Source organism: Neodiprion fabricii, chromosome 7 (genome assembly GCF_021155785.1).
Source record: "Neodiprion fabricii isolate iyNeoFabr1 chromosome 7, iyNeoFabr1.1, whole genome shotgun sequence".
In the NCBI taxonomy this organism is placed as follows: Eukaryota; Metazoa; Arthropoda; class Insecta; order Hymenoptera; family Diprionidae; genus Neodiprion; species Neodiprion fabricii.
In genome coordinates, this window is record NC_060245.1 from 24,839,903 (window position 1) to 24,852,476 (window position 12,574).

The 12,574-nt window shown below is 46.7% G+C and overlaps 1 protein-coding gene across 2 annotated transcripts in view; it reads left to right on the plus strand.

Moving 5' to 3' along the window:
- The window catches only part of LOC124185939 (protein dead ringer), a 93,658-nt gene that overhangs the window by 55,013 nt on the left and 26,071 nt on the right, over nucleotides 1-12,574 (plus strand). For both annotated transcript variants that reach the window (XM_046577180.1, XM_046577181.1), the window contains one exon: nucleotides 10,581-10,653. In XM_046577180.1, the coding sequence (XP_046433136.1) occupies nucleotides 10,581-10,653 (73 nt within the window). The remainder of the gene's footprint in view (nucleotides 1-10,580; nucleotides 10,654-12,574) is intronic.

The window sequence follows — 12,574 nt, forward strand, 5'->3', positions numbered from 1 at the left end:
GATCGAAATGACTGCGTTGAAAAAATTTTCTACTCGAATAAAACAGGAACAAGTGACGTTTTCCAATCAAATAAGTATGAACAATTCTGTTTTCTAAGCGATGAATTCTACTCCAAATTCATGAGGATGCTGGGTACACTGTGGTATCGCTCTTGGATATCCCTATCCATTGATCGCTTGGGAAAAAAGTTATTCGTGCCTGATCAGCAGAAGCCCATTAGCTTTTATGCTTAACAAATAGATGTCTGTTGACATAAAGTTAATGATTTTCTTTATCAAGCAATGAATTACGGTTCAAAGTCTTTCGTAAGTAAATTAGAGAATGGGGCTGTTGTACAGAAATTTTTTCTATTGTATACGGCAGTTCTACAGAAATTAAATCCTAGACAGTCATTCTACAGAAAATATCGTACTTGGAATATTTGACGTAATCTCTTCCGAAGAAAAATTGTTCTACACTGGACTCCGCTTAACTGCACGCTTTATGGCGGACAGGAGAGGAAATCGTATAGTTAACACGGGCCCCCTCTCCTTTCCTGCTCTCTGCAGGGCACAGGGTTGGCACGGTGGTCGGGACTGGAAAAGTACCCAACGAAGTGCGGGAGGATCGCAGTGAACTAAAATGTGAAATCGCAATCCGGTAACGATAGTACAGGTGTACAGAATATAGATTCAACACCGAACCGATTCTAGCGAGTGCATTTTGAATTATTCTGTACCTAGTAATATATATCGGCTCAGTTAGGGAGATTTTTTCCACCATCGTTTTTTACAGTGCACGAATGAACTAAGTTTTTTGTAACAGCAAAATAATTACCGCAAGATTTGTATTCTGTGTAACTGACCTCTACACGATTGTCCTGGCGTTAAGTTAAATCCATATTCTATAGAATCTTTTATTTAGTATATATTTTCCGTACAAAGCACCTATACCAGGATATTTTCCAACAAATTGATATTCCGAAGAACGGATCTCTTTAGAAATGGTCCATTACGTGTTCAATTTTTTGTAGAACTGCAATCCGTTGAATTGATCGTATGGGGAATGCGGATTCTTTTTTGATGAAAACGCGCTATTTCGATGAAATGGTCATGCTCGATATTTTCTGTAGAATGACTCTGTACAGGATAATCATTCCGTATAACTGCAGTATATAGGATGAAATGTGTACGAGAAAAGAGCCCGTATGATATATGCTCTTTCTCTGTGGAAATTTTATTTCGTAGAACCGTCGAATCGTAGGGGAGACCGGGGCCAAGTAGAGCACTCGTGGAAAGAATGTAATCATGGTCGTTCGAATAACTTTTCTCTGTTTCCCGTTTAAAATGTCTATTGTTCCTGTAAAATATTCAGACTTGAGGCGATAACTTTTAATCTCTATCGCCTACCTGTATTTCATACACCCATTAGGCGGCGATTCTTTGGAGACCTTCCATGGTTCAAAACGAAGAATGTCGATTTTTTGGGCGGTCCGAGTGCGCGTAATACGTTTCATACATACGGTCAGACTATATTAAAGCCGCAAACAAGTCCGATCCCCTGGCGGTATTGCGAGATGCATGCGCAAACGTGTGCGTACAAGCGGCGACCGCGACGAAAGCTGGAGAAGCAAACCGGGTGAACGGGCTAGAAGAATCGTCATATTCTAAAAGTGATCGTTCGATCGCAGCCTACACCGCACTTTAATAACCATAGAAAGCGATTAGTTAAAGAGATCCTCGGTCCTGCGGGTCCTTAGGGGCCTTAAGGGCCCAAGAATATCTGACGATCGTTTTATAATATCGTCCGCGGCGCTCATCTGTTAGGAATAAAATCTAATAAACCCCCTCCTGCCCCGTCTCCTCGGCACATCCACCTCGGCAAGGCCCGCCGACACACGGGGCCAGTTGGAGTTATAGCGTGTTTAACATATAAATGAAAATCAGGTCTATAAAAGTTTAACGCGCGATAATCTGCCCGCCGCCGCTCATTATAGGAGGCTTTCTTTAGGGGCCGCCGTTTTATTTTACTTTGCTTTATTTACTCTTTAGCTACCTATGCACGAATTTGCCGGTTAAAATCATTTTCAACTATTTCCGCGCGAGGTCGTAGACGAAAAGAAAAACTCTGCCACGGAGGGCTCGCCGAAACACTTTTATCCTCGAGGTTTTCAATTTTCACCATTTCGTTTCGATGCTCCTCACATCACGCGTGGCTTCGATCAGATTTCCCAGTTCTTAGCGTGTTCTTTCCGTTCACGCTACGTATTCAACCAACGTGTACGCATGATTCAGTTAAAACAATGTATTAATAATTTTGATTGCTGCTGTGCCTTCTTGCTACAGGTCGAAAGGCCGTAAACTTGTTGTTTACCGAACCAAAGGGTGTAGGAGGTGGGTACCCCGTACCTTGTTAGTTTGTTGAAGAAATCGACAGTAATCGGGCACCCTGGGAATTTTATACGCGTTTTAGGACCAACGTACGTCATACCTAGCCAAATGTACGCCGATAAATGATCTATCAAGTACCCAAGATCGTAAAATCTCCAAAAATATCGTTTGAAACGTATCTCGCAATCAGTTTCAATACTAAAAAATTCTTCGGAAAAAATCCTTACTCCCCACTCTCTGCCGTGCGGTCGCTCGCTACATGCCCGGAACTGTCGGAGGAAAATTCATTGAATCTCAATAGTAAGTGAAGACGGGATCGAGTGATACATTTAGTTGTCTGTAGTGTTCGGAAACGCTCCGAAGACAAGGATCGAGCGATTCGAGGAGTCGGTTATGTCGAGTCGAGAAGTCGCGTCGAACCGTCGACGGTCGGGTTCGGTCTTGTGTACCAGCACGATTAGCAGGCTGGTGCGATTTGTTTCGCTTCCTTGTTAATAAGAGAATGAGAAAACTTTCTGGATTTCTCTCTGTCCGTGATTGACTCCTCGTCACGGCGCTTCCCATGCCCCTCGTCACCCCCCCCCCCCCCCTCCCCGCCATGCAGCCCAGCTAACTATGATTGTCCTCGACAAGCCAACCGTTGTTTTTCCCGTGAGATCTCCCTGTCCTTTGATTTCGTACAATATGCCCCCTACCAATCGATCGGGCTACCTTGGATCAATACGACAAAGGCGACACATTCGGCCGGCGATTTGTATCGCATCCATTCGTGAAACTTTTCGGCATCAATTCAAGCACGACTCTTTCGCTCTTCATTGACACCCGGTCAGTTGGGATCCGGAGAGTCGCTTCCTGATCATGATGTTATTTGAATCTTGATATCATCGTTCATCGAGCATCTCCTCCAAGCGCAAACGAATCCCTCCCGATGCTCAATTGGGGATACGTACCTAACGGGAGAAGATCGTTCGGACCATAGAACAAAGGTCGAACGACAAAGGAATTGAACGGGACGGGACGTAGAGTGAATCGGATATAGGAGAGAAACGAAGAAACGTGGAAACGAAGGTGGAAGATATATTGCAGACCCGTGTATAATCTCAACTCTCTTAGAAGTCTCTTAGTTAGCGCCTGTTTACAAGGCAACGCTATGTGGACGGCGACCTCGCAGCTCTGTCCCTACAGCAGCGGTTCTGTTTGTCGAGTAACCACCACCACCACCACCACCACCACCACCACCGCCAGCACCACCTACTACGGCTATCGAGACGAACAGCTCTTAACACCGACTAATATATAATAACCCTCTTCTAAACAAGTGCTAACTGTGTTCCGTTCAGCGGGTACTCAGGATCATTGTACGATGCGGCTAAGATTGATACGAAAATTCCAAGTCTAATTGCCTACAACTGCAGCCGAGTTATCGCCTTACCATTCATAAATTATGCACATCTTACGGACAATCATTTCGCGCTCGTTTACAAAGTATCTCAATCCCTCTCCAGTGCGGAACACCGATTCTCCCATATAAGATTTTATCGTCGATATGATCCGATCGAAAGAAATACGATATATCGACTCTTTGCTGTGCTCGTCGTCACATTTCGCTGGGCAGACTGTGATAGTCGTACGGGCGTTATGTCGTTTTCAGTCGTTATAGCAGACGCGTTGCGCTTGTGTGTTACGTATATAGGTGGAGTCCCACCGGCCGAGGTGTTGGGATCAATTAATGTGGCAAGGCTCAACATAAAATACGACTTCTAAGTGGCTCTGCCCGAGTCCTTTGCAGGTTTTATTATAATCACGGATCCACGTCCGCGTACACAACAACGGCCCTTGGCGATGCGTGCGTGCGTGCACGTCTACGTATACGTATACACGTTATAAGCATACCGCGTCGCAGAAGACGCTGAAACCTAGCCGAGGGATGGAGAGGGAACGAGTCTGAGGTTAGAATATCGAGGAGGGGTATACGTACAGTGGTAGAGTTACGCCGGTGCGGATCAAATGAGTCCCGAGGTTCGATTATAATAAATCAAATCATAAATAATAAAAGAACGGATGGGCAGAGTGAGCCAAGGCAGTTGCAGTCGTCGGCCGGGCCAAGCGTTGCAATCAAAAGCCTCGCTACAATGTGTCCGTTGCGTGGGGGTGCGACGGTGTGATAGGTATTCGTTCGCCGCTGCGGTGCAGTTTCTCCGCCGTGCCTGGCGAATATACCTACCGACCATCGCGTATGCGCGTGGTGCCTATAATAGCTTGCGGTGAAACACCCATACGTACGCGCTTACAAGCGGGGCATGTCGGTTGTCTCGTAATTTTTCATTTCACCACTCAAAACTTACCGCTGAAAGCTGAACTTACACCTCTTACCTCTTACCGCGCGCTATCTCACTCGACTGTCTCTTCGTCGTCGCGTCGGTCAGGATTTGCTTTTATCTTATCAAAGTTTCAAATGAACGTAGATAGAATTGAGCGACAGCAATAGGTTGACATTGTTCGAACATTTACGTATAGACCGGGAGGTTACGTGCGCGGTACGTGCCGCGCGAGATTGCCCGCCCACCGCGAGCGAAGGGAAAAATATCGAAAAAAGTAATAAAACGTTTTTTAAATGCCTCTGTAGATGACTGAGGGGCAGGTTCGGGCACGAGCAAAGAGGTATGAAAAAGTCCTCAAAGGTTATTATAGGCGGCCAACATGAAACGTGACTTTTAGGTGCAATTTAATATTTCCAGCTACGGGTATAAAATTTCTCTACATCCGTCCTCGACAGAGCGATATAGCCAAACTGGTTAAGAACAAGTGGAAATGAGACGCTGCCTCACGTCCGTGCCACTAATATCGCGAGCACATTTTATTTCTGTGTCCGATCGGTATTTGGTGTTCGCATCTTGTTTCTCCTTATCAACCGCACACGCGCTCCTTTACCAGTATCGCCTTTCGTAACAATTGTTAACGAAAGACGTCGGTGTGCATCGACACCAAGAGCCACAAGATTGTCACTCTCATACAAGTTTCAACGGTGAGATGAGATGTCGTAGAGTCCTCATTAGGACGAAAGACAGAATAGACAAGAAAAAGCAGTTATAAATATCACATGCCGTATCTATGTCTATTTGTATGCGAGACGCGGCGGTAAATCAGACTTGTTATCAAAGATAAACGACAGTCATTCTTCGCAAAGTTCTCTCTTCTCTGCATCCTCAGCGCGAATCATTTTGTTGCAATTCCGGTAGCGCATAAAGGTCTAATCATTGAAACCACGCGAGTTATTCCACAAGTTGTACTACTGTGGATTTGCCGCAGTTATTCCAGATGGCTGGAAAATTAGGCTGGCGTTTAAAATCATACAAGAACGAGGAGCGAATGGATATCTCACTTTAAGGGCCTTTCGGACAAGTAACAAAAACGTAGGATCAATCTGGCGTAGAGCTTGTTAAGTGTTACACGCGGTTTTGGCCAAGAAAAGGGAATTGTGGACAAGTGGGAAGGACCTCATCAGATTAGAAGAGGATTTATCTTTATCCGAAAGCCGATATCGGACGAATAAAGCTGATTGATTCGGTCCAAGGAATAGGCGGACGGAAAGCATTGAGTACTGCACTCGTCCTCGTCCTCGACCGTGGTCGTTCTTCGATCGTCCGCGTACAAATAAACGGCACGAACTGTAGTAGTTGAAACTGCGTCATTGTTCCGCGCTGGGATAACTTGTCCTCAGTTGATATTCATTGTCCTTGATGGGCGTCATATCAAATTTATATAATTTTTCCATGCAAAATATGTCGTCAGCATTTTCATAACTGCGACGAGATTCCATTTTGCATCGATGTACCTACTACCTACCCATTGTATTTGCTACGCATATGCACACGCTCGCACACACAATACGCGCACCGCCAAGGTATAAAGAATACATCGTCCCGGCAAATGGCGAACCCAGGCGAAATCGTTACCGCAACCGTGCGTCGCGTCCGCGCATTGATAGCTGGTATGGAGATTTTATAGGACCGTAACGGCCGTCCTGCACTTACGTCATAATAATTATAATTGCCTTCGCTATCCGTGCTACTTAAATACCTGCACGTCGCGCGGCTAGAAGCACGTTATAACGGCGGAGTTCTGGCGCTATTATTCTACCCCGCGTAGGTACATGATAACGTTGGATCTTCGAAGATGCACCGTAACGGCGCGTCGCTTACCCACTTCTCGGTACCTAGAAAGATGCTTCATGCCAAGCACTGTACCGGTAAATTTTCTGAAAATAAATCTCGTTTGCTCCTCTTGTCTTACCGATACCGTTTTCCATCTAGCGCGGCTGGCATTTCAGAGCTATGACCGATACGACTCCGTCGAGTACGGAGTCCGAACGATGATGTGAAAGGTCGAAGAACGATTTTTTGCGTATATACAAAGGGGTGCAATTTCGCGAGTATGTATCTTATCCCGGGTAAATCTTGCAAGACCCCGTTAGTACGGGTATAGGTGGCGCGGGAGCGGCGTTAATGTAAGTCACGCGTTGCGAAGGCTTGCCCTTAAAAACTTTACTACCGGAAGTTGACTCGAGGCTGCAGCTTGTGCACTCGGCGAAGTAGCGATTCAGCGAATAGTGTAGGTGCGTACAGTCGGCCTGTCTGCCTGCCTACCTCACCCCTCGCGCTCGTATAGAAGTACTCGTGCATACAACCAATTACATAATTAACGCAATAAGAAAACAAGGATCGCTCGGTCAGGGTTTTACAAGGGGGCAGTGGGTTGGAAATTTTACTTCATTATTACCACGGTCCTCGCGTTATCGGCACTCTCGTTGTTGTTGTTGTTGTTGTTATTTTAACTCTTCTATTCGTATCGAATAAGATCTTCGTGCCATCCTCGTTACACCTTTGAGTATATTTTTCGCCAGGCTACACCTTTAACTTTTGCAAGTAGTCTACTCTGCCATTGGATACGACGCGTGTACTTCGGCGCTTCTACAATTTGTCAGATACGGCAAGTTTCCGTAGTTAAACTGTTGGTTATCGCGGTGAATTATCAACGCTAGGCAGGAAGAGTATACCCAGGTCTTCGCTATCGCAATCTCTTTGCCGAGAAAAAGCTGAGCATCGATAATTATTGGTCGTTAAACCTAGCGACGTGTTGCAAAAAGGTACGGGGTTAGAAGCCGTGGAACAGAAAGTGATAAGATGGCTGTTTCACAAGTGTGCGCACGCATGCCTGTATTATAGGATGCACGCGGCAAGGTCGATTCTCACGTACGTCTGCCGCGAGGCGTTGCTTGCATGTACGGGTGGATAGGCAGCGCAAGGTTGATAGGTATGCATGCCTAATTTAATGCGCATCCATGCATCTAACAATGATGGTACTTGCGAGGGGATCCGAAAGCGATGAACGCATGCCGTTAGTAAACATTGAAAAGGACTCGTCGCGTCGCGGCGAGGCGAGGCGAGGCGAGGTTAGGTGAGGTGAGGTGAGGTGAGGTGAGGTGAGGTGAGGTGAGGTGAGGTGAGGTGAGGTGAGGTTAGGTGAGGTGAGGTGAGGTGAGGTGAGGTGAGGTGAGGTGAGGTGAGGTTAGGTGAGGTGAGGTGAGGTGAGGTGAGGTGAGGTGAGGTGAGGTGAGGTGAGGTTAGGTGAGGTGAGGTGAGGTGAGGTGAGGTGAGGTGAGGTGAGGTGAGGTGAGGTGAGGTTAGGTGAGGTGAGGTGAGGTGAGGTGAGGTGAGGTGAGGTGAGGTGAGGTGAGGTGAGGTTAGGTGAGGTGAGGTGAGGTGAGGTGAGGTGAGGTGAGGTGAGGTGAGGTGAGGTGAGGTGAGGTGAGGTGAGGTGAGGTGAGGTAAGGTGATGTGAGGTGAGTTGAGGTGAGGTGAGGTAAGGTGATCTGAGGTGAGGTGAGGTGAGGTGATTACCCGACAGCTCGTCCCTGATCGTCTATCGCGGAAGGGCGCGAACCTTTGAGTCTACGGAATAGGAAAGCTAAGACCGAAAACGCCGGAAGGGTGGAGTCTCGTTGGGAATGGAGCAAACGAATCTTGGAGAGCGAATTCCGTTCTCATTTATCTCGTTTGTCTCATTCTCCCGGACTCCCGACTCCCGACTCCCTTATTCATTCTTGCCTCTCACCTCTTACCCCTTGCCACCTTCATCTTCTCCTTCCCCTTCTCCAACGCATCAGAGGCTCGTCAGTCAGTCTCTACTTAACGGTAGATCAATCAATACTCTGGTTCAACTTCTATCTCTCTCTCTCCCCCTCTCTCTCTCTCTCTCTCTCTCTCTCTCTCTCTCTCTCTCTCTCTCTCTCTCTCTCTCTCTCTCTCTCTCTCTCTCTCTCTCTCTCTCTCTCTCTCTCGCACACACACACACACACACACACACAAACACCTTCAATTTGTTCTCCGTGAGTATGTTGTGTCGGTGCCGTCTCTAACGAGTTTCTCTGTGCTACGGAGGAAAGAAAAACGAAACAGTGGAGAGAAACAACGAAAAACAAAAGCGCAAGAAAATGCTACAAAATGATTTTGAGAAATACTCCGCTCACGAAATGAACTGTATCGGTTGACTGCTCGTGGTTGTTAGGCGGACACCAGGACTGCGAGGTCGGTACGGTTAAGTAGGTATCTGTAACAGGGGTCACATATTGTATCGGGCATATCCAGACACATCGGAATGACCCGTATACATTATACTGAAGCTTTGCCGAAATGGAAGACGCCGGGGGTGGGTATCTAAAACATTCGATGCAGGAACGGCGGGATGTATCGCAAGAAAACTTCATCTCTTCCGTCCTAGTAATTCTGGGTACAGGTACTGATTAGTTTCATGTTTGCGGAAGCTGTTCTTGGTCGCCAAGTTCAAGGTATTTTACCAGCTCCTTTACAATACTATCTATTTTGTTGATAGGATACGTAAATCTGGTGCGACGCGTACCGAGAACGGTATGAAATGTTTGTCAAGCTGCGTTCGATCAGCTGCACACCTGCGGTATCGGGACGATTAATTATGTGTATAAGGTACCATCTTCAGGCGGAGAACGGATACAATAGAACAGGAGAAATAATCATTTAAAAGGCACTGGGTCAAACGATGCAAGTGTTAGGTACATACGTTGTTCGCATATGGCTATAATAAATTAATAACAGTCCCCTCCAGGGGTCCCTTAGCAGAGGTACGGGTGCGACGATGCGGTTGTCTCGGACTGCACTGCGACGTGTTAAGTATAAATTATCGTGGACAGATCTACGAAGGAAGGAGAGCTGCCCTCTCCTGCCTCCCTCCGTATTATAAAAGCAATTAAAAGCTTTCGAATTAGATATAGCACATCGTACATAACAAATATGATAATGCGTTCTGTTTGCCCGAAGGGGCTTAGTTTCGTTTGGTCGAAAGGAAGAGAAGGGGTTAGCGGCGGGTTAAACGGAATCATTAATAACGCGGGCTAAGTAATCTGTCCATGGCTCGGCCACCATGCGTCCGGCTCGTACGCCTCTTCGAGTGGGTCTTCTTACTCCGTGGTTGAGTAAAGCTCCTTCCTTCCTACCTTCTCTCTGTCTCTCTCTCTCTCTCTCTCTCTCTCTCTCTCTCTCTTTCTCTCTCTCTTCCATACAGGGTAGCTCCGATAATAATTGCTTCGAGAGTAAAAAGAAAATAGCAGTAGCGGTAGGTGCTGAATTTTCGAAAGGGGAGCCTAAAGTCAGTGTGTAATCGACACGGTTGTGGGTGAAAAAAATATTTTATTTTAACGTATACCACTCTTCTATGCTATTACCTTTGAAAATCTGTGTAGTCTGATATCTGGCCCTCGCCTCGACGGACTGACTCTGATATATGGTAACAAGTATTAGGTACGTTATGACGTAGATATAACGGCTAGTTATTATTGTTTTACTTTCGCGTTTACCTATATCGCCGGTATTTTTCCAAATCGGGTATCTAAACGCGTCGATGGTCAGGGATCAGTTGTAATGAAAATTTACATACAATGAGCAGATACCGCGGTGGATATTCGAAATATTCGACTTTCATCCCCGGTAGCATATTGTGCCATGTATACTTTGCTGTAATTCAAACTGCCTGCAGTATCTCGAAATAGCGCGGCCTCGCGTGTAATACGCGTTATCCCATCATCGCTAGACGTAATACATGCAACGGAGCACGGTCAATTAAGATTGATTGGCCATATTTGCAATTCACACGAAACATTGATTTTCCTTATTTTTTAGCTGTACGAGATCAACGATGACCCGAAACGCAAGGAATTCTTGGACGATCTTTTCAGCTACATGCAAAAACGCGGTGAGTTTATGATACAAGTTTGCAATTACGTTAGATAACGATTGGCGTACCCAAGCGCGTCTTCGCGGTCCGTTCGGTTCTGACAGTTGGCATTCCCCGTGCCACCTGAGGATGTGGTCCACAGCGTCCACGTGCACGGGAAACGGCGCGATGCGGGCTACGGAAATGAAACACGTGTCCGTGTCTCTTGGTTCGCTCAAAACAGCTTCCACCTTATCACCAGCTCTTCGCTTCGCTGCTTTTTTTACAGGACGCTATAGGGGTGCGTCGTCAGCTGGTCTGCCGTGTCTATTTTTTGAACGTCGCACTCTACGCCGATCCGCTCGGCAGTGCCGTAACTTTCGGTAACAACTTGATTTAATTCTTGTTGAAAATGTGACAAATTGCCACGAATGTTCTCGTGCAATTTCCAAATTTCCAAGGCTACCCTACCATCGCTTGATCGTCGTTGTCACAGCGACTGAAATTACTACGACTTGGAGACAATATGGCCGGGGGATATACGTCGCGTTTGTTTGCTTTGAATGAATAATTTGAGCCTTGAATGTACGTCAATCGTTGATCACCAGAGCTAATATTTATTCTATTAATTCCTGGCGAGGCGAGCCTCGCGCTGCATGATCGCAAAAGGTTCGACTATAAGCCAGATGATATTATGCAACGTTTGTACTCTCAACGCGCCGGGTGCCAAAGTCGCTCGTCTGATTCAACGGCAAACTCCGTGAGGAACACACCTACGCATTTATCGCGAATATTACCGCGAAACCGGTCATACGGTAAAACTTTTCCAAATCCACACCTCTTGCACGGTACAGAATTCTGCTTGCGATCCGTAACGCTTTCTTCATCTTCGTGCGTGTCGTCGTGTAAAAAATCACGAGTCGGAAGGCAACCGGCGCATTGGATAAGCGGAAGAAAGAAGAGCGGAAGGAAAAAGAGCTCGCCGCGTATCTGCGGTGGTACATCGTATTGAGCGTACATATGTTTATAGGTAGTTGGGACACGTTCGATGCGGTATTGAATACACGTACCCTGTGAATGGCTAAGAAACAGTCTTAGCAAATGCGTTAGCGACAGACCGGAAACGCGAGGCCTCTAATTATAAACATGGCGGACTCGTCCATCAATCAACCGCTTGGAGATGTGTCAAGCCTCTTCCCTCCCGTCCTTCCTTTCCCCGCCGTCCAACTTCTCTCTGTCTTCTTCACCCTGCCTCCTCTCCCGCCCTCTTCGGCTCCAACTCCGAGTCGGAGATGATGCTATTATTGTCTCTAACCTCCCCGGCAATAATTATAGAGGTTTAGATCAACACGACGCGTGTCTTTCACGGTTCAAGATCATTCTTCTACCGGCTTGACGATAACTAAATATATGGCGCGAGCACACGTACTACGTATACGTGTATAATAAACCGTAGATGCGTTATGCTGGATTATGTACCGGAATTGTTAAAGTTTCTGCGACCGGTTTGAATAAGAGAAAGAAAGTCCATCTCTTACAGCTTCCGTTTTCTAATACCTTTTTCATCTGTGGCACGAATTCCCTTTACGTGCCGGACGCTGGCGCATTACTTTTCAATTGAACGCCCGACGTGTACAGGTATGAGAGACATTGTTACACGCCAGGTTGAATCGGGAACGGGGTGCAATCACTTGATACCGGGGATTGAAATCACTGTGCAAAAGCATCTCTCTTCTCCATCCCACGCGAGGAATCGAGCCTGTGTTGGGTCCGAGCGACGATGGGGCCCCCCGTGGGGGTCAGTTATTGTGCCGGCGTCGAGCCCACGCACAATAATTCAACACCACTACGTTACACATAACACCTCAATGCTCGCATGCCGTTCAACCAACGATCGAAGTATACCTACTTGCGGCCTATGCGTCAATGTGTGGATGTCCATCATGCGCGCGTGTATCTA